The sequence below is a fragment of the Physeter macrocephalus genome, chromosome 10, assembly GCF_002837175.3.
Source record: "Physeter macrocephalus isolate SW-GA chromosome 10, ASM283717v5, whole genome shotgun sequence".
Taxonomy (NCBI): Eukaryota; Metazoa; Chordata; class Mammalia; order Artiodactyla; family Physeteridae; genus Physeter; species Physeter macrocephalus.
Genome location: NC_041223.1, coordinates 33,133,468 through 33,155,728, shown reverse-complemented (window position 1 = coordinate 33,155,728; position 22,261 = coordinate 33,133,468). Strand labels below are relative to the sequence as shown.

Sequence of the window (22,261 nt, the reverse complement as noted above, 5' to 3'; positions counted from 1 at the left end):
TGTATAATCAAAAGGTGATCAGTGAGGTGTTCTTGGTTGGTTGGTTGGTTTTGAATATCGTTGTGAACTCATAATGATTTAAACTTATTTGATGTGTTTCAATTCACTGCAGCTAATATTCTTACTTTGGCCAACAGAAGCCTCTTCACGTTTGCTTCTGAGTCCTTTTGGTATGACCTCTGCTGTGTTTGATAGCTTCCTTGCTTTTTTATTTGACAAGATGTTCCAGGCTCATCTTGCACATTTCCTGCCACCTCTGGGGAGGCCTGGGAGAAATGGTATTTAGAGACCACAATCTGAACACTAGGCTGTTAATTATTATTGATTGGTGGTGGTTTCTAGAGTTTGTCAGTGGGCAAAGCTAGAAAATATGCATATTTTAAAAACATAAAATGCATCATGAAATTATACAGATACTTCCATTCAGATTTAGGACCCATTGATCTTTGATCACTTGTCAGTGACACCAACATAATTACTTATTTGTTTTATCCCATACCACACAGACAGCAGTTTCAGAATAACAATATCAATACTACCGCCAATGGATATATGATTACGAAAAAGTTTGTTTTGAAAATGAAAATTAAGAGCATTATCACAGTGTAGCTAGCCAAATTGGTTATCTTAACATAGCCTAATTGTGTTTGCTGTACATTTTGAGACTGTTTTCCTATTTCTCAGAACATCAACTTGGCAGATATTTCAACTGAGTTAAATAAATCAATTTCACGAAAGAATCAATCATACTGTATATTCATTGTATTGATAGAACAGACTTAAATGTCAAATTTAGTGTAGATGGCATTCAATAATGGACTGAATTTTCTTGTTCTTTTTAAAAATCTAAATGGCCTCTTTTTCAACATTTTATACTGGATACTATCCTTTATCCACGTCTACTCCTTTTGAATGTCTTAGGGTGGGGGGAACTCCTTAGAGGGTGAAGAATTCTATCCGTATGTCATCATGATTTTTTGTTCTAAGTAAATATGCTATGAAACAATGAATTCCTCTTCTAACAATAGCAGAAATTTACCATGGCACTTTTTGTTTAACCTAGAACTTTTATTAATATATTTTCTCCTGTAATTTACCATGGATTACACTAGGAAAAATACTTTTGAAGCAATTATTTCTAAATCTTTGGATATGGGATATTATGATCAAGAAAATTATGTAATTAAGGGAAATTGAAGCAATGACCACTAAAATAAAAACTGATTTGTATGTAGAATATTTAGTGATATGCCCTTTTTTCCTTTTCCAGGTTAAAAAAAAATCATGACTGAATCTGCCTCTAGCACAAGTGGTCAAGAGTTTGATGTATTCAGTGTTATGGATTGGAAGGATGGAGTAGGTACATTACCAGGAAGTGATTTAAAGGTAAGCTGTCTTTATTACATAAAATTGTGTGTGTGTGTGTGTGTGTGTGTGTGTGTGTGTGTTTATTATTAAAATGAATTTGAGCACATATGTGAAATAAGGATGAAAAGCATTAAGCATAGTGGCTGTAGTTTTATATGATGTTTGGTCCTCAGCATCTCAAGATGATAAACTGCTGATGGTTTGGCAGAAGCCTTTGTCACTTGGGGTAGGGGACTTAGAAGTATTTCTGCAATCTGTACGCATTTTGTAGAAATTAATGTATAGCTTCAAGGAAGATGGTGTCAGGTTTTAGTCTATCAGGATGGCCAATAAATGCAAAAGTGGTAGACTTAGAAGGTCTAGCTTTGTATATTTTTTGTAGTAATGGGCTTTGTAACTTGAAGTGAAAAACCACACTCCCTGTGTCCTAGTTTTCTTATTTTAAAACTGGATAATGTTAAAATATTGAATAAACAGGACTGTTCACCTCCCTTAAATTATTTATACTGTAAACTGTAAATATGGATTTTTGTGTAATCACTTGTTCAGAAGCTGGTCCTTTCTGTAAATGAGACTGCTTTTGTATAGCTGAGAACTCTCCTCAGAGAGCACTGCTTCAGTCTGCTCCTTTTCTAGGGGCTCACCCTGCCCCTTTTCCCCAGCCCCCCAAAGCCACTCCAGGACCACATCTGCTGCACCCTGGGACAGGGTTGTGCAAGCACCCACCTGGAAAGTCAGCCACCCCACCTCTCATTTCTCACTTGCTTTTGCTCTGATCCTGTCTCTGGGACCTTGAACCTGCCCGTGGCCCTTTAGACTTTGTGTTTGTACTTAGTCACTCAGGTGTTTGAACATCCGACCTCCCCAACTGGCCGTCTCTTGGCTTGCCTTGCTAATGCTTGGCGTTCTGTCCTGTCTTGAATAGAAATTCCTGCCCCCTAATATTGACTTCTTGGAATCCAATCCCTTTTAGTGGCCACTTGACAAGTATCTGAGCCAAAACTGTTCTAGTCCATCCTCAGTGGTGAGATTTGGACAGTCCACCCTCTTGTTGGAAAAATACTTAGATTTTAGTTGGTTTAGGTTTAATTAAGTGCAGTGTGCCAACATATCTATCTGAGTTTAGTTTAACAAAAATATTGCAGTGAGGTTTAGTGAAATACGGAAAGGAGATTTGGTTTTCAGTTTTAGTTCTTTGTGACCTTGAGCAAGTCAGTTAATCTCTTTGGGGCCAATTTCCTCTTTGGTAAAATAAGGAATTAAATGAATGCCGAGGGTTTTATCTTCTCTAACATTCTCCAAATGTTCATCTGGATTAGATATGATGGAAATAGAGTGCTGAAATTTTTGAGAAAGAAAAACTCTTCAAGATTCTGATAGTGTCAGCCACATAATTAGCTAAATGAGCTTTGTTATTTAAATTCTAAGTTTCACAATCTTTATCTGTAAAATGGGGTTATAGGATCTATGTCATAAGCTGGTTATAAGGATTGAAAAACACAATATATGTAAAACACTTAACAAGTTGTATCTTTTCTTGCTTTATGGTATATTATGTAAACTGCCTTTTTTGTAATTGCTTCAGCGTCTTATTTTTCTTGTACATTTTTATTCCTTCTGAATGGCTTATTTTTTTTTCCATTAGGTGGATGATGAAATTTATAATTTTTGTTCAGTTAGATTTTGACAATAGAGGGAAGTCTCCATCCCTAAGAAATTTAGATTGCCTAAAGGTTTTCTAAGCAATGGATTTTAGGAATTAACCTATTACTTTTATAAAGGTAATCAGATAATTAAGCCACTTAGTGGGTATTATAATCTGGGTTATTTGATTTGACTTTTAGACTCATCTAATTACTTGGGTAATTGCCATGTATCCAATTCACTTTATCTGCTGTTGACAGATACCCTATTTAAAAAAATAATTTAAAAAAATTTTCTACTTTATAACCCTTTTTATCTGAGGAGATTCAAAGACTAGCCAGTTGATTATACTGCTTAGGATTTCTGATTCATTTGCTCCTCGTATTAAAATTTGAGTTGCCTAAGAGATCTGATTAAGCAATTGATTTTTCATAATTAAGTTATTGGAAAGAACTTTGAATAAATCATGCAATTTACTCTCCCGCATCGTGCTCTGCCTATTTGACACTGGAAGCTTCTCTTTTTTAATGGGCGAAGGCATGTGGCTTTCTTAATGTGAGATCCCTAAGACAACCAGCTGAAGTTAATTCAGCAAATACATAGAAGTCGGTTTCTTATCATGGGAACAGGTTTTAATATGCTTCAGTTTATGGCCATTTTGAAAGAACTTTTCTCTGTAAAAGCCTCATGACTGCTGGCCAGTCAAGTGATATCGCTCTTCTGCTTAAAATCCTTTAGCAGTTTCCTGTGTCCTTCGCGATAAAGTTCAAACCCTCTTAAGTTTACCACAAGAGTTTTTTGGTGGTCTAGCCCCTACTTCCCTCTCCAGCTGCATCTCATTTCACTCCTCTGTGCCACCCTGTTTCCAGCCCAGCCAACTAGTTCACACCTTGGTCCCTTTTTACTGGTCCCTGTGCCGGCACCCCCATTCCCCGCTTCACACTGGGCTAACCAACCCTTGTATAAAACAGAGCGCAAAAGCTCCTTATTTGGGTGCAGTAGCAGAAAGAATAGAGAACTTATTCTCTGGTGAGCACTTGACCTACATCTTTTAATTCTCTTATTTAACCCATTTGAGGGAGTTTCTGTCACTGTTGTCAGTTTACAGATGGGGAAACAGAGGCCCGGAGTGCTTAAGTCACTTGCTCAAGCAAGGTCAGACAGTTCACTACTGGCAGAACTGGGTCTTAAAACCAGGCTTTTCTGATTTTAAAATTGATTCTCTTACCACTGCTATTCTACTAACAAGAGAAATGTTTTCATATCAAAAGAGATGAGAGGGAAATGTTACAGCAATTTAGAGGAGGTATTATGTTAGCTGGAGGGATCAGGAAGACGTTGGAAGCAGATGTCATGTGAGGTTTAGGTGCCTGAAAATAGGTGGGGAACTGTGTGAAGTCTTTGGGGGGCAGGGATGGAAGGAGGGAGAGAAAGGGGCATACAGCAGCGGGGCTACATCAGAAAGTGTAGTGTTAGGGAGGAGCAACAAGTGTCCACCGGCCCTCTTGAAAATACTGTAGTCATTAACAAGACATTTTTACTTAAACAAGCTTTGTAAACTTTACCATTGCCTAATTTGTTCCTTTAAAATGCAAATCTGTGTTTGTAGATTAATATCTCAGGGCCAGCTGTAAGAACAGGCAGGCGACTAAGTGGTAAGGCTTGTGGAAAGATGCATGGTAGGGCTTGCTGTCCCTAAGCGATTCTCTGCCTAAACTTCTTACGATTTCTGAAATTTATCTGCAGAGAATTATTCCTCTGGGTCATAAGGATTTAGTCTTCCGGAGTCCCTCAGTAAAATGTTAGTACGCTCCTAAGAGTGATAGCATCTTATCTCAAAAGAATAGTTGCCACTTAACCAAGAGCAAGACCCAGCAGCAGTGATGCGGAAACCCAACTGGAAAATTCACTGCGCTCTTATTGCGGGGTTTTGCCTTGTCTTGATTGACGTTCAGAACAGTTTAGTTACTAAATATCTTTGTCCTTAAAACATATTGCTAAGTAGAACTCCCATTTAAACACTGAAAGTAATGAAAACAGTAATCTCAGCAGTGTCTTTTAATGATCTATTATTAAAGACAGGCACAAATAGGCTAAAGATCCTTTGCCGCTATAAGCAAAAATAAAGAGAATGAATCAAATAAAAGGTAGCTTAAGCCAAGACGAACAAACAAAACCTTTTCAACCCCTTATATATTTCAGGCGTAATTATTTTCTGATTGACCTAGATGTATCCACTAACAGTAGTTACAGTGTCAGCTGATATGCTTGATTTGCTTAATAAAGCCCTTTGGTAAAGTTTATAATTTTGACATTCTTGATTGTAGAATGGAGTCGGTTGCTAATTTTTTATAGTGCTTTTTAGATGTCTAGGTTAAAAGAACTAATAACTTCGGGCTTCCCTGGTGGCGCAGTGGTTGAGAGTCCGCCTGCCGATGCGGGGGACACGGGTTCGTGCCCCGGTCCGGGAAGATCCCACATGCCGCGGAGCGGCTGGGCCCGTGAGCCATGGCCGCTGAGCCTGCGCGTCCGGAAAAAAGAACTAATAACTTAAAAAAAAGTGATTATATCAAGTTTCTATAGTTGCAGCACCATTCATAAAAGCATTACCAATTTCAGAATTTGAGTATTTTATTGGGGAAAAAAATGTTAGGAAATGTGTCATTCATTCTGGAATTTCATCAGTGGAACTCAGTAATGTTAGCAGCACCTAACTAATAGCCTATGCTGTCCAACATTTTTTACAGTAGTAATATTGTGGAAGACAAAAAAATTGAGAAGTCAAAAAATTGATCCCTGTGTCTTTTTGCGTATGATAGGATACTTTAAAAACACTTTGAGGTTAATTTTTTATTATAAGTTACAGGTGTACACTATAGTGATTCACAGCTTTCAAAGGTTATACTCCATTTATAGTTATTATAAAATATTGGTTATATTCCCCATGTTGTATAATATATCCTTATAGCTAATTTTATACCTAATAGTTTGTACCTCTTAATGCCCTACCCCATGTTCCCCTCCCCACTGGTAACCACTAGTTTGTTCTCTATATCTGTGAGGGTGGTTCTTTTTGTTATATTCACTAGTTTGTTGTATCAATATTTTAGATTCCACATATGAGTGATACCATATAGTATTTGTCTTTCTCTGTCTGACTTGTTTCAATTAGCATAATGCCCTCCAAGTCCATCCATGTTGCTGCAAATGGCAAAATTTCATTCTTTTTTATGGCTGAGTAGTATTCCATTGTGTGTGTGTGTGTGTGTGTGTGTGTGTGTGTGTGTGTGTGTGTTTTATATATATATAATATATAGTATGTGATATATATTTTTTTCTCACATCTTCTGTATCCATTCATCTGTTGATGGACACTAGGTTGCTCACATATCTTGGCAATTGTAAATAATGCTGCTATGATCATTGGGTTTCAGGTATCTTTTAAAATTAGTGTTTTTGGGTTTTTGGATATATTCCCAGGAGCGGAATTGTTGGGTCATATGGTAGTTCTATTTTTAGTTTTTCGAGAAACCTCCACACTGTTCTCCACAGTGAGTGCGCCAATTTACATTCCCACCAACAGTGTAGGAGGGTTCCCTTTTCTCCACATCTTCGCCAACATTTGTTATTTGTATCCTTTTTGATGATGGCCATTCTTACAGGTGTGAGGTGATATCTCATTGGGCTTTTGATTTGCATTTCCCTGATGATTAGTGATGTTGAGCATCTTTTCATGTGTCTATTGGCCATTTGTATGTCTTTTTTGGAAAAATGTGTATTCAGTTCTTCTGCCCATTTTTTAATTGGGCTGCTTGTTTTTTGGTGTTGAGTTGTATGAGCTGTTTATATATGTTGGATATTAACCCCTCATTGGTCATATCATTTGCAAATATTGCCTGCCATTCAGTAGGTTACCTTTTCCTTTTGTCTATGATTACCTTTGTTGTGCAAAAGCTTTTACGTTTAAATAGGTCCCCCCTTTTTTGGCCTTTATTTCCTTTGTTTTAGGAGACAGACCCCCGCCCCCAAACTATTGCTAGAATTTATGTCAAAGAGTGTTCTGTGTTTTCCTCTCGAAGTTTTATGGTATCTGGTCTTACATTTAGGTCTTTAATCCATTTTGAGTTTATTTTTGTATATAGTGTTAGAGAATGTTCTAATTTTTGAAATAAAGTAACTTCTGTTAGAGTAGATTTTTACATTTTTTTCAGGGTTATAGGATGCCTTTGAGAATATGATAAAACTTATAAACTCTATCCCCAGATAAATATATATATGTGTCCTTAACCATAATTTTGCATATATTTCCTGGGATTTATCAGCCCCTTAAGTCCATCCTTGGGTCCCTGGCTTATGGGAGTTAACCGTTTCCCTAAGTGCACTGCATCTTTACTTTGTGCTTAGACTGTAGGTCAGTTACTGGCAATAACTATTACGAGAGGGAAAAGATAACTGGAATTAAGTGTTGTGATGTGGGAATATTACCTGTTAACTTTGAAAGTATTTGAACCTAAAACTCCCAGGTGTCATAGGTCTGAATTTTGATTTGAAGATTCCACTCAGCTGTGTTCTCTTTCTCAGTGTTTGAAATGCCAAGGTGTAGTTTAGCAGCAATTTGGAAATTTAAGCCATAGGACACTTTCTGTGTAATGTAAATGTTTTGTGCTATTTCCCACATTTTGTATTTGTCAAAAAAGTTTAAATTAACATCAACATATAATAAAAGTAAACTTACTTAACCTGGGCTGATGCCAGTTTTTAAAAATTTTTCATTCAGAATTGATTTTCTGCCATAGTTTTTAACATCATTAATTAATAATCATGATGGCTTGGCTTTTCTACTCTTGCCCAGTAGATGGTACTGTCAGCTTTATTTTGAAATATTCTGGTTTCAGAGTTGGTCATTTAAAAATTTATTTTTTTTAAAAAAGTAAAGTTATTTTTAGCTCTTTCCCTTCCAATTGACTTTTTACCACCTCCTAAACTGACATTTTTAGGTGAACCCACTAGGTTTAGTATATACATGTTACCTGGGAACTTGTATCTGGAATATGAAATAGGGAGAAAACATTTTCACCTTCCGTAACTATGTCACTTGTTCAGTCTAGAAAGCTTTTAATACTTGTAGACTATGTGCAGAAAATTGTTTAAGGTGCTATTTTCACCTGGTGGAAAGAATAATTAGTTGTAAATTTTGCTTATGATGTTTCTGACTTGTAGTCTGAATCTAGTTTGGTAAAATAAATCATTCTGTTGGCATGTTGACCAAATAGATTTTTAGATTGGGAAATGGAAGGCCTTATTTAAATACTGCATATTTGCATGCTCATCTATATTTCTGTGAGAGATCTAAAAACTTTAAGCCGAAAGTTTTATAATCCTTTTGAATTTTGAGCTTTCTAGCTCTTCATCCCCTGTCAAGATTAGTGGATCCCTAATGTCATTGTGTTTTATGGAAAAACAGAAGGAATACAGAATAACTTTGACCTTCATGAATGTGAGAGTAAACCTAGCTGTTTCAAAGAGAATGGGGCCCCTGCACACAGGTAGTGGTTAAAAGTCTTCAACACATAAACTGTATGTCCAGGAGATTGCAGAAGAATACTTGGTTTGAGGCTCACCATGAGGTGAGAGGAAATTTTCAATATTTGGGGTCAAAAATGCCCATGAAATCAAGATGCCCTTACTTTTTAGTGATAAAATTGGCCTGAAGCTCGTAAGCTTGTTCACATCTCATAGATATTACCAGTGGTTTAGTTTAGGAGGACTAGAAGTGAATGAATATAACAGAGAATTCTAAAGAGCAGTGAAAGAAAGAGGAGGTATAGGGCTGGGGGTCCCATGACTCATGCTTAGCCTTCCTTCCTCGTATCTTGGAATATGGCGATAGGGACATGCAAGTCACAATTTCTAGAATGATGATATTCCTGCTCTTTGAACTAGGTGAACTTGGGTGAGACAAGTTGATTCCTGGGAAAACAGTAATTCTCCTGTTACTAACTTTGATCATCAAATAAGCAGTAATATGAAATAAGAAAAACAGTCTTAGCAAAAAAAAAAAATTGTGTTTGAAATTATAAGCCATATAAGTGAGCTGGCAACTCCATAGGACAGTGCAGGGGTGGTTGTTTGTATCCTTAAGAAGTTCTTTGTTGCATTGTTCTATTCCCCCTTCCTGAAATTCCAAAATTGGTAAATGCAAAGGGCTTAATAGTGGTAGCGGGCTTGTCTGGGTATAATTGTTGAAATTAACTTTATAAAAACATAGTTCATTTGCTTAAAGACTACATGGTGCCAGCCATTAAATGATGACTTTCCTGAGCACTTTTGTAAATTTTGCCTCTTTCTACTATTGTCGCTAGTTCCGTGTAAATGAGTTTGGCGCCTTGGAAGTTATTACAGATGAGAGTGAGATGGAAAATGTTAAAAAAGCAACAGCTACCACAACTTGGATGGTACCAACTGCTCAAGAAGGTAAGAACAGGTCATCTGCATTGTCCTTTGTTTTTTTTTTTTTTGAAGAGTTTTAATGTAAGAATATCTAAGGTTTTATAATAGGCTGGAACTTTGAAAATCCTGGGTGATCTTGGTGTCACATATTCTTAGGTAAATTTCTATGACGAAACTAATAAGGAACCAGCTTTTATATTTTAAAATAACTATAAAGTGTCTTCTTTCTTTATGCCAGATCTGTCATAGCACAAGTTTAATTGGAAATTATCAAGTAAATCCATGTTGTAATAGCCTACCCAGGTGATTTAGCCAAAAGCCTGCCACTTTTTTCTCATCTACTCCGATGGTTGTAACTAACACCTATATGCTGATGACTCCTAAATCTATATCTCCAGCCCCGACCTCTCCCCCGAGCTCCAGGCCCGTATTTCCACCTGCCTACTGGACATCTCCACCTGGATGTCCCACAGGTACCTCAAACTCCACATGTCTGAAATGCGATTCATTTTCTATTTCTTTCTCCCCTCCCCCCAACCTGCTTTTTCTTCTGTAGCCCATAATATCAATTGATGGTAGCACCATCCACCCAGTGGACAAGCAAGAAATCTAGGAGTCATCCTGAATTTGTTCTCTCCCAGCCCCATAGCCTGTTACTTAATCCTCTTGGTTTTTATTTCCTAAATATGTCTCAGATCTGGCCTTTTCTACCTATTATCACTGCCACTGCCTTAGTTCAGGGCCTAATCACCTCTCACCTGAATTACTGCAGACGGGCTCCTAAAGAATCACTCTGCTTCTGATTTCCCCCAATTTATCCCGCACACCGAAGTCAGAGGAACTTGTGTAGATTGCTTATCTGACACTTCACCAACTTCTTATTGTCTCTTTAGCAAAACAGACAAAGATCTGGGTGACCCGCACCCACCTGCTTGCTTTGTGTCTTTGCTCTCCCTTCTGTTCTTTGTATGCTGTGTTCTGGCAGGGCCAGCAGCACTGAATTACATAAAATTCTCCCAACTTATCATGCGGTTTCATACTTTCTTGCCTTTTTTGCTCATGCTGTTTCTTCTGGCTGGGATGCTGTTTCTCTCCTTGTCCAGTTGGTAAATTCCTCTTTGGCCTTCAAAACCCTGTTGAGGCTTTATATCAGAAAATCTTTCCTTGACCTCCCCCCGGGCCGGATGAGTCACTTCTTCCTCTGTACTACTTCTGGAACTTGTTCATGCTTCAATTATTGCATGTATCACATTTTATTGTAAATATTGGTTTTCTTGTCTGTCTTCTCTTCTAGACTGTGAGCTCTCTTGGGCAAGGTCTGTACTGTCATTACCAGTGTCTAGCGTAAATTGGTGCCTAATAAATGTTTGCTGAATGAATGATTAGCCTAACAATTCAAGCAAAAGGAAATGTGAGCTCCTAGACAATATGGATAATTATGATTTAGGAGATCTTCTACATTAAAAGTAAAATAGATGTTGATTCAGCCCATTAAGTAAAAGAGTCACTCATCAAAAACACAATATAACATAGATAACCCTTTTAAAATTTTGTCAAAAAGATACAGCTGTATAGGATTCTATGGATGGTTGGTTTCATCTTCTGAATTTAGTGACTAATGAAATTTTCTTCATTTTACTTTGAACTCTGTAGAAAAGGCCTTGGACAGGCTTTTGTTTACCTTTTCTGAAGAATTTTTTTGTGTGTTATGTAAATAATTCGAGTGATTCCTGTCAAGCCCATCCTCTTCTCCCTCCCAAGCGCTATGTAGTTTGATCATTCATTCATTCGTTCAACAAACATTATTCTTTTATTGTGTTGCTAACAAAATTATTAGAAGAAAAAGTCTAAATGTGTTTTGCAATGATTTCTGTCATGGTTTTAAATTTTTTTTCTTCTTTTCGTCTTCTAGTCTTTTCGGAGAAGACTGGGATGCCTTTCAGGTTGAAGGATCCAGTGAAAGTAGAAGGGCTTCAATTCTGTGAGAACTGTTGTCAGTATGGCAACGTAGATGAGTGTCTTTCTGGAGGAAACTATTGCAGCCAGAATTGTGCTCGGCATATCAAAGACAAGTAGGTTTTTGCCCCCATTCCATCTGTAAAATGAGTTTTAGAGTCCAAGGGCCTGGTACTTGGGAATACAGAGGTTTTGTGCTTTCTGATGTCTGTCATCCAAAAATATCTTTTTTCCCCCAGAGACTTTCCCTTTGGAGACACTTGGACCCTGATCCCACTACTGGACTGGTGTCTTTGGCCATGTCTGAACTGAGTTGTGCTGTTCACATCCTAGCTGCAATACAACCTCTGCCTCTTTCTTTAGCCTTTTGTTTACATTAATTTTATTGCTCCCCAGCCAAGAGTATTTAGATTTCTTTGGGCTACGTACACATTTTAATGATACTCATGTTTGTGGAAACACACTTTTGTTTATATTTTGGGAGGTCTTAGGTAATTCAGCTAAAACTCCACAAATGGACTGAAGCTTCCCCTGACTGAGAATCCGCTGAATGGCCATAGTGTGGTAGTTGTGTTGATCTGCTGATCTCAGGATGGACTGAGGATTCCGAGTCAGGGCCGTCAGCTGTGACTGACGGTGGTGTGACTGCCATTGGGAACTGTCTGACGAGGTCAGCTTATCACCAACAAGGTGTATTTCCTGTACATACTTGTATGCTACAAATAAATGACTTGGCATTTATGTTTGAGTGGAGTTTCCCGTGTGTTTTAATCAGAACAGGCTGGAGAATTGTCTGTTTTTGTTAGCCACCTGATGTTTTACAAAGTTACACTTGGCCTTTTTTCAGTTGGACTTGGCATTCTTAATAATTGCTAGATCCTTGCTTTTAAATTGCCCCTGAAGACTAGAATATCTCTAAATAATCGATTCTTTTATTAGTATGGGTGGCAGCTGTGGAAGACAACTAATTTTAAACTTGTTAGAACCTGTTTCACCTGTAGTGCTGGTGCCCTTTTAAAATTATATCATTAATTACATAATTATAATAATTAATTACATGAATTAATACGTAAGCTAATTTCCACTTTCTATCTTGACAGTTGTATACATGATGGTGGTTTGAAGTGTCTCTTATCTATGTACACCATTCTAATATGTACACCATTCTCCTGGTGGTTAAATATTTTTTTAATGATTTTTGCGTTGCTAATCAACATGCAGATATTTGATGGGTATTGTCTCCTGTCACTCTTTTGGGTTTATAAATTCAGCAGAGATCAGAAGGAAGAAAGGGACGTGGGAGAAGCCAATGAGGAGGAAGATCCTAAGTGTAGTCGGAAGAAAAAGCCAAAGTTATCTCTGAAAGCCGACTCCAAGGAGGAGGAAGAGCGAGATGAGGAGACGGTTAGTACCCACAGGGCTGCTTCTTCGCGGGTAGCACCGTGGTCCAAGGCACTGGCTCTGGAGCCAGTTACCTGAGTTCACATGTTGGTTCCGTGACCTTGTTTTACCATCAGGAGGTTACCCACCTACCCTCTCTGTGTCACTGTCCTCGTCTCAAGATGGAAGTGATAAATAGTAGTACCCCTTCCTCAGGGTGAAGAAGTAGGATGTTCTGGAATTCACTGCTGCAGTGAGAAAGGCACTAGGAGAACCTTCAGTTTCGCAAATGAATTTTAGGTTCCTCTTGACAGCAAAATGCCAATCCCATTTTGGTAAATTGCAGACAGATCTCATAAAACTATGTGAGTAGATATAAAATGGCAGATAAATGTCAGGTATATTTAGCTAAAACTAATTCAAAATATGCTAATTAAAACATAAACATCCCCTCTCTAAAATATTTATTAGTAACTATATGAAAAGAGAACTTTGAGGTCTCAGAGCATTTTCCTTAAGATCAATATTGAGCAACGATTATTGGCTAGTCACTGTTTTAGGAGTTGGGAATGCAGGGATGAATAAGACAGAAGGAAGACAGGGTTTCTTTTCTCAGGGACATTACATTCTTGTTAAGGGGACATAAAATTAACAAAATAAACAGGGGAAATATCAGCCTGTGATGAGCGCTATGCTGAGAATTACAATAGGGCATTAAGGTGATCTGACTGCTTTAAGTTGGGTTATCAGGGAGGCCTCCCAGGGAGGGTGGCTTGGACAATGTGATCTGAATAATAAGAAGGAGGCTGATGTAAAGTTGGGAGTGAGGAGCCCCGTGGGGCAGTGGAATTGCTAGGGAAAAGACCATAAGGTAAGAACGTGTAGCATGGTTTGTTTAAGGAAGTAGAGAAGACAAGGTAGTTGAGCCTTGAGGGCTAGGGGAGAATGGAGTAAGGTGAGTCTGAAGAGTTCTGTGTGGTCCAGGGCTTTATGGTAAACCAGAGTAATGGGTTTTCACTTTATTCTGAGTATGATAGGAAGCCATTGGAAAGTTGAAGGCAGGGGAATACTTTGATACGATTAATGTTTTAAAATGATCACTTTAGCTTTGACATGTGAGAGCAAGAGTAGATCAGGGAAACCAGTTAGGAGTTTATTGCAGTGACTAAATAAGAGGGCTGTTTAAGATAGAAGTCGGTGGATTTGAGATAGATGCTAAAGGTAGGGTTGTCAGGGTGTGTGAGGGAAAGAGAAGAATCAGAGATAACTCTTAGCTTTTTGACTTGAACTATTGACTGTGGCTAATCATGCCCATTACTTGAGAATGGGAAGGCCGGAGTGGAGTATAGAATCTAGAGTCCTTTGGCCGTCGTGAGTCTGAGAGTCTTATTAGACATCCAAGCGAAGATCCCAGGTAGGCATCTGGATACATGAATGTGGAGCCAGGGAAGAGGTCAGGGCTAGAGATATGGATGAGGGATATTCGGCAGACAGATGATCTTTAAAACCTAGGGAGAATGATTAGATAAAGAAGAGAAGGGGATTAGGTTGCAGGAGATGTCAGCAAAGGGACTGAGCAAGAGGAGGGGGCCAGGGAGGTATGAGGGAAACCAGAACAGAGTGGTCCAGGAGCTGAAAGAAGAAAGTGTGTCAAGGAGGTGGGAGCTGTATCTGTACTATAACAGAGTGTAATTCTTGGAAATGTTCTTATTTTGTAAGGACCTCAGGCCAAAAGCAACACAGTTCTCAAGTGACCTATATTCTTACTTTCTTTTAAAAGTTATGAAGTGAAATTGAAGAAGAGTCCAAAAAAAAATAATGCTTTCTGACAGCTCTCTAACTTTTCATTGGTGCCAATTTCATGAACTTTTAAAAATCATAAACTTTTCTTCCTTATTGTAGGAAAACAAACAAGATGGAAGAATTCTGAGGGGTTCGCAGAGAGCCCGAAGGAAAAGGCGAGGTGATTCGGCTGTATTAAAGCAGGGTGAGTTGATGAAAGGAAGCTTTTATTTGTAACTTTATGAAGCTGAAAATATTTCACACAGGTAGACATTTTAGTCTTAATTGTAATGCACACTATGGCAGTTAAAGGATCGTTTGGGGGTTTTCTTTGCTTAAATTGTGTCAATAAAAATTAGAGTTTAGAAGAAGTAGATAAGGGGGAAAAGTGGAAATTAGCAACTTTTGAGTAGTGTCAGGGCAAACTTGAGACCATTTTCCATTATTTATTTTTCCATCCAGTAGGTATCTTTTACTTATGCACTTTGACTAAAACCTCTGTTCTTATTCATTTCCTAAGGTTATAGATTTTTAAAGTTTCCTGTCAACCATGACCTCCTGACCTGGTACCTTTTTTTTTTCTTTGTTCCTCAAGGAACACTTTATTTTCATGAGGCTTCTAGTCCTTTATTCTCATGAGGCCCTGCCCTTCAGTACTTGGTGGATGAACTCGCTGCCTTATTCCTCGTGGACCTTGGGTCATCTCCATAGAAGCCTCCGTGTGCCCCACTAGGCTGTATCCAAAGGAAGGACCTGCCACATCTGCCTGGCCGGTCCTCCACGTTAGGTCACTGCACTTTGCACAGTCCCGTCTGACCTGCCAGTCACATTGTCCCTGCAAATCAAGGTCTGAACCCAGTGCTCCTCTTCAGGGTTTGGCTGCATTCCTCGCTCATTCAGCTCTTAATTCCTCAAAAAGAGTTTGAGATATTTCTACCTGCGTCAGGCACACAGCCTAACTTTTACATTTTGGGGGAGATGACCTTCTGTCTTATGTCATTGAAATTAAAGGGAGTAAATGCTCAGTTACCCTGCACTCTGCCTCAAAAGTGTCTTTATCCTGACTCTCCCTTCCCCTTCATTTCTACTCTCAGGGCTCTGGCCCTTCTGTGACTTTGTTCCTTCAGTCATTTCCCTCTCTTAGGTGTTCCATTTTTTTTTTTTTTCCTCTTCATGAGCTTCATCATTGCCTGTTGCAATCTCATCCCCAAAATACCATTCCCCCAATTTTAATACCCATCAAGCTGTTATACCCTTTCTTTCATTTTCATTTTTTGTCCAATTAATCCCAAATAAAATTGATATTAGCTGACTCCATATGTTTATCATTTATGTATTCTTTTGCTACTTCAATTTGGCCTTTGGCACCTTGTTTTTTTTTTTCCCTTTTTTTTTTTTTTAAATCTTGGAGAAAGATGAGCAGTCAGTCCCTAACCACTCAGTGCACTGACCTTTTCTCAGTCCTCAACTTCTTGATTCCTTAGGAAAAAAATTTTGAGCATCCTGCTTCTAGAAGAAGCTCTTACTTGCCATAGCTTCCATGGTACTGTTCTTTCTTGGCTTCCTACTACATCTTCCTCATTAACCTTAAGTTCTTCTACTTCTTTTCTCTACACTCATACCTGGATATACACACAGTTCACTTGTTAGCTCTCATTTCTTTGGAAGAGGAGCCAGGAAAAGAGATTGAGAAATACCAGCCATGAAAGTAAGAGAAGAGCCAGGTGGGGATAGTTAGGGAAGTGAGAGTTCATAGTGTACCACTCTGATTTCTTAGATTTGGAAATTCTATCATTTTAGTTTCATTCGCTTTTCAGGTTTGCCTCCTAAAGGAAAGAAAGCTTGGTGCTGGGCGTCCTACCTGGAAGAGGAAAAAGCTGTGGCAGTGCCAGCAAAGCTGTTCAAGGAGGTACAGGCCCTTCTAGAAACATTGCCCATAATGCTTCTCTGGAATTGGACAGTAGAAATTGCCGTTTCTACTGTCTGTTTAGGAAATGTGACTTGGGATAATTTCTCAAACGTATTGTTTTTCATATGTGGAGGGGTGCCTCTGAGGGCAGCTAGCATTTATACACACACCTTCCCCAGTGCCACGAGCATGAGCACACCCCACGCACACACACGTGTATGCGCGTGCTCTTTCTTCTCAATATTTACCAGGCTTTCTCATTGATTTTAAAAGGGATGTTTCTACTACTACTGAAAAACTAGTAGATGAAGAACTAACGTAAAATTTCATGTCAACATCGTGTCTTTGGGAGAATAAAAATGAGTTACTGTGGTTTACGTAATATCACAACAAAACATTGAAAGATGGGTTACTATATAACTATAGAAAAATATTTTATCATAAGTGATTTAAAATCAATAAAAGTAGTTCTGAGTGGGAACTGCTGTCTCTGGGCTAGACCAGGGGTCAGTAAACTTTTTCCATAAAGGAACAATAGAAAATATTGCAGGCTTTATGGGGTATGTGGTCTCAGATATAACAACTCAACTCTGTTCTTGTAATGAAAGTAGCTAGAGACAATATATAAATGAACGTGGCTGTATTCCAGTAAAATTTTATTTACAAAAATAAATACTTTGTTATAAATATATGTATAAATACTTTGTTATATATATATGTATGAACACAGAGTTTTTAAGAAGTGGTGAGTATTCAATAAAATTTTTTTTAAGTGGTGAATAGTAAATGTTGGGATGATTACATCTACATTAAAATTTTAATATGTAATAGTAATTGCATATGACTTGTTCTGTATAATTATTTGCTGCAACTTTGGTCCTTTGCAGAATAGACTTTTACAATTTTTTTTAAAAAGCTTAAATACAGCTAATTACTTGAATCAGTCATACATTCATGTGATTAAAACATGAAGGCGCTATAAGAAAATTGTATGTACATATAAGCAATATATAGACACAAATCCTCCCCTCCCTGTCTTTAACCAAATGATAACATATGTCGCATACTGTTTTGGACTTTGCTTTTTTGTCTAACTTAGTTTGGAGATTATTCCATCTCAGTTCATCTAACCACTTCATCAGTCTTTTATACTGATGCATCGTATTCCATCTTATGTTTGTTCCATAATAATGTAAGCTGCTCCCTATTGATTGACATATATGTCATATATATTACATGAGTATGACACACATATGTGTCAGTCGGTAGGGACCACCTTAGATTATTATGGAACAGATGTAAGATGAAATGCTATATGTGTATATGGAATATATAATATATATACATGAGTCTTTTGGTAAGTAAATGCTTTGGTGAATAACCTTGTACACCTCTCCTTTAGCACATATGTGGCTATCTCCATAGTTGGATAATTTTCCAGGATTAGAATTGCTGAGTCAAAGAGAATGTTCTTTTCTATGGATATCATGAGATTGCTAGAGGTTGTACGAGTTTATATCCCTATTAGCGATGTATGTGTGCGTCTCTTTCCCTAGAGCCTTGCCAATGCACTGTAACCAAACTTTTTGATCTTTATCAGTCTGATAGGTGAAGTATATTTTACTGTAATTTTACTTTGTATGACTCTTATGGGGGAGGTTGAGCATCTTTTTAAGTCGATAAGACATTTAAATTTCCTTTTCCGTCACCTGTTTATAGTCTTTGTCCATTTTTCCATGAGATGACCCAGTGATCCTTTTCTTTTGGAATTTTAGGAGTTGTTTATGTATTTGGTTATATAGTCTTTATTTAAGAATGGTGATCACTCACTAAAACTGCTGTCATTTTGCATTTTTAGTATCAATCTTTTCCATATAACAAAAATGGGTTTAAAGTTGGCATGAAATTAGAAGGCGTGGACCCTGAGCATCAGTCCGTGTACTGCGTCCTCACTGTGGCTGAGGTAAGCTTTGCCTCATCTTTATTTTTAAAACAAAATAGTGATTATAGGGGTTTAATAATGGGAAAAGGTGCCATTTGTTGAGTGCTTACTTTATGCCAGGCGCGGTGCTTAGCGTTTTGTAAACATTCCCTCATTTTATCTTTGCAAGAACCCCTTTTCATCCCTGTTCTATAGATGAAGGAACTGGGGCTCAGAGAGGTTAAGTGAGGTATACAAGGCCACACAGCTTCAAAGTAGTAGAAGCAGGATTTGACCCCTGGTCCATCTGACGCCATAGGCTTTACCATACCATGTTCCTTAACGTAAGGAACAGACCAACGGATTTTTATATTACTTTCAGTATTTCAAGGTATCTCTTTGAAATTTTTCGGGAAAAGGTGTCCAAGTCAATTAGGTATATCTTAGTCCAATATATTACTGAAAGCTCTTAGAATTTTTTCCTTTCCTTTATGTGCTCGCCTCTTTGTTCTCTTCCTTGAGTCAGGGGTATGCATCTTTTAAAATTTTCCTCAAAGGATAAGACCATCATGTGTATTAGTTTTAGTTATCATAGTTTTCCTTCAGTGACTTAGTGGATTTGTAAGAAATTTGGCTCCTACACAACACAGTCGCATCTGATAGCTGGATTGATGACAGTCACCATAAATAATAACATACCGTTACATAGCGTGTACCATGGGACAGATGCTGAGCTGTTTTCCATGTATTAGCTTATATAGTTCTCAGAACAATTGAGATTTATGAAAACATTCAGTAAGTATAGACTGCTTTTAAGAAGTTGGCTGTAAAAGACAAGGGAAACTTTTTAAGGGAGGGGTGTGTGTGTGTGTGTGTGTGTGTGTGTGTGTGTGTGTGTGTGTGTGTGTGTGTGTGTGTGTGTGTTTCAACACTTGGTTTTAAAGGAAATTTAGTTTGTCTAGTTTTTTTATCATAACAGTAATGTTTGCTCATCCTGGAAATATCAGCTAGTGTAGGAGTATATATAATTAAAAAATGGAAGTTCTGTGTCCACCCTGTTTTCCTCATTCTGTATCCCAAAGATGACGACACTTACAAGATCATGGTGTTCCTTCTGGATGTTTTCTCTGCATGTAAAAATATGTATAAATATATTTTTCTCTTTTTTACATGTAAGTGATTCATACATAATATTATGCAACTTGCTTTTGTGACACTGTATCTTTTATATTATACATATATAATATTTTTAACCAGTGAGTAGTATTCCATTTCACTGAATTGCTGCAGTTTATTTAATTGTTCTCATATTGATGAACAACTGAGTGGTCTTCACTTTCTCATTATTACAAACAGTGCCTCTGTGAGCATCCTTCTATATTTCGGTGTTTTTTTTGTTTGCTTTTTTTTTAATTTGTTTTGTGTTTTGCGTAGTGAGTATGTCTGTAGGAGCCATCCATAGAATTACCAGGTTGAAAGTTAAGGATGTTTAAATTTTGATGCATATTGCTATTTTGTGCTCCAAAAAAGTTGATCAGTTGTTAGATGTTCTCCAAGAGTGTACAAGAATTTGTCTAAGCCTAAGAGATAGTTTTTTCTTTACTTTTTCTTGCTCTCTCCTTCATCCCTCCCTTTTTGTTGTAATGAGAAGAGACTGGCTAGAGAATGCTTGAATTCTGAAGAAGTCATTGGGGAGCAGAGGATTGGAAGGCTCAGAGAGAGCAGATAATTGACAAAGAAGGGATGGGAGAAGATGGGATCCAGAGTATATGAGGAGATCCAGGCCTTCGCCAGCAGGAGGAGTCTCTCCTTGGGTTCTGCAGGGGGAAGCAGGAAAGGATTGGTGTGGTGGGCGTGGGCAGGTTGGCCAGTTCAGAGGCAACTTCTGGAGGTAAATCGTCAGCTGAGATTGACGATAGAGGTGGTGGGGTTGGTAGCTGAAGGAGAGGGAGGAGGTTTAAAAAGGCCATTGTGAAGAATGGGAGAGGGAACTGGCCAGGCACGTCTAGAAGGATTGCTGTGCAGTAGGGAGAGTGCGGTGAACAGGTACATTTGATTCGCGTTATTTACGGTAGTTATATTCCGTAAATACTACTGAACCATTGCGCTGAGGGGAAATACAGGGTTAGGTTCCTGGGAGCCTCTGGTCCCAACATTCTCGTCAGCCGATCAGCGCTAACCTTGTTTTATGTTTCTGTTTGAAGACAACCTGTTTGTCTATTGTTGATTCCGTGACATTGAACTCATGGCCACCAGCGCTGTAACTCATGCCTGATGAAGCTTATCTGTCACACATATCTTCCCTGTCAGGCACTTGCCGGCCTTCTTGTTCTTAGGAACACTACCTAGCACTTCAGTACTATGCTTAGGGGCGGTTTTAAATAGCAAAATCACAACAGAAAGCACAAAACATGAAAAAACGTGACACTAAATAAGTAGGTAACATAAAGGACACTTGCTTGTAGGGTGAGGTACGAAACACAAAGGCAGAGCATCTTGCCTTGTTCAGCCTCAGCTGGAAACTTGCATGATGGGTGAGTCAGATTTTTCACCACTCTGTGCATGCACATGTCCCCAGACCCCACAAATATTATTTTGTGGTTACAAATATATTTTATCAAGGTGAATTTGCAAATACGGAAACCATGGATAACGAGGATTGACTGTGTGTCATCTTTTTCCCTTAGCACCAGTCCCTAGACCAGGTATAGGTGCAGGCTGGGTGGATACTTGGGATAATGGAATTTTGTCAGACAACATTTTAGGGCAACAATTTAAAATGTTGATATAATATTTTAAGTGACTGCTCAGGAAGGAGGCTCCAGAGAAAGGAGGATGCTAGGGAGAAAGTAGAGGAATCAATGTGAGATGCTAGAGTTTTCATTGAGATTCAGAAGGAAGTGTATCGGGAGTAACTGGCTTAGCAAACTGAATGGATGTTTTAATTTAATCGTTGAAAGGCAGCGCAGTTTGTGATGGGACAGGGTCCATGGGAGAAGAGGAGATGCAGGAAGCAAGAGCTGCTGTATGGGCTGAGTCATCCATGTGCCTGGTGGAACTACTCAGCATGGAAAGGAAGAGAGGGAGCCAATGCTTAGTGTCACGAGTGACAAGGGCTGTTTGGGAGGTAGTATGCAGGATGATAAGGGCGAAGTGGTACAGCCACATGGCACAGGCCTCAGAGGAGCAGGCTGGAGAGCAGGCCCAGGAGCGTGGTGTGGCCTGAGGCAGTAGGCCGTGCTTGGGCCTCGGACAGATGGAGAGGAAAAGGAGCAGCCTCCACTTGAGGGAAGGCTTCAGAAGGAAGAACCAGATGTGCCTTTGAGCAAGGAAGTTGAGGATGGAGGAGGTTGTTTACCGAAGGGTTTTGGAGGGCATAAGATAAAGTAGAGAGATTATGGGGGGAGGAGTGGGAAGTTGACTGCACGGGGCAGAAGCTCAGAGCAGTACGACCCTGAAGGAATGAAGGGATAAATTACTTGAAGGGGCTTGTTTCTAGGTCACTGACCAGAGACAACTGAGTGTAAGGCAGGGTGGGCCTGCCTAGCTCCAGGGCTTATAAGAGAAGCAGCCCCTGAGCTCCTCCTTGGCATGGGATGGGTGGGGGGCAGCCACCTACCCTTCTCGAACGATCGTGCGTCTAGCGACCCCAGTCTCGGCTCTGCAGGGTGTTCTTATCTCTCTGGGGGGAGTCAGCTTATTTTCACTTTTACATATGTAGCATTAATACCTTCTTTTTTTTTTTTTTTTTTTTTTTTTTTTTGGCGGTACGCGGGCCTCTCGCTGTTGTGGCCTCTCCCGTTGTGGGGCACAGGCTCCGGACGCGCAGGCTCAGCGGCCGTGGCTCACGG

General features: G+C 38.8%; 1 protein-coding gene across 8 annotated transcripts in view; it reads left to right on the top strand.

Annotated features, from left to right (window-relative positions):
* The window catches only part of L3MBTL3 (L3MBTL histone methyl-lysine binding protein 3), a 124,503-nt gene that overhangs the window by 21,818 nt on the left and 80,424 nt on the right, over nucleotides 1–22,261 (top strand). For 4 of the 8 annotated variants that reach the window (XM_007115071.4, XM_024122656.3, XM_024122655.3 and 1 more), the window contains 8 exons: nucleotides 1,271–1,386; nucleotides 9,375–9,486; nucleotides 9,861–9,935; nucleotides 11,375–11,534; nucleotides 12,690–12,822; nucleotides 14,701–14,785; nucleotides 16,398–16,489; nucleotides 18,348–18,452. In XM_007115071.4, the coding sequence (XP_007115133.1) occupies nucleotides 1,285–1,386; nucleotides 9,375–9,486; nucleotides 9,861–9,935; nucleotides 11,375–11,534; nucleotides 12,690–12,822; nucleotides 14,701–14,785; nucleotides 16,398–16,489; nucleotides 18,348–18,452 (864 nt within the window). In that variant the 5' untranslated portion in view covers nucleotides 1,271–1,284. The remainder of the gene's footprint in view (nucleotides 1–1,270; nucleotides 1,387–9,374; nucleotides 9,487–9,860; nucleotides 9,936–11,374; nucleotides 11,535–12,689; nucleotides 12,823–14,700; nucleotides 14,786–16,397; nucleotides 16,490–18,347; nucleotides 18,453–22,261) is intronic. The other 4 variants (XM_007115073.4, XM_024122657.3, XM_007115072.4 and 1 more) reach the window with 3 other exon arrangements.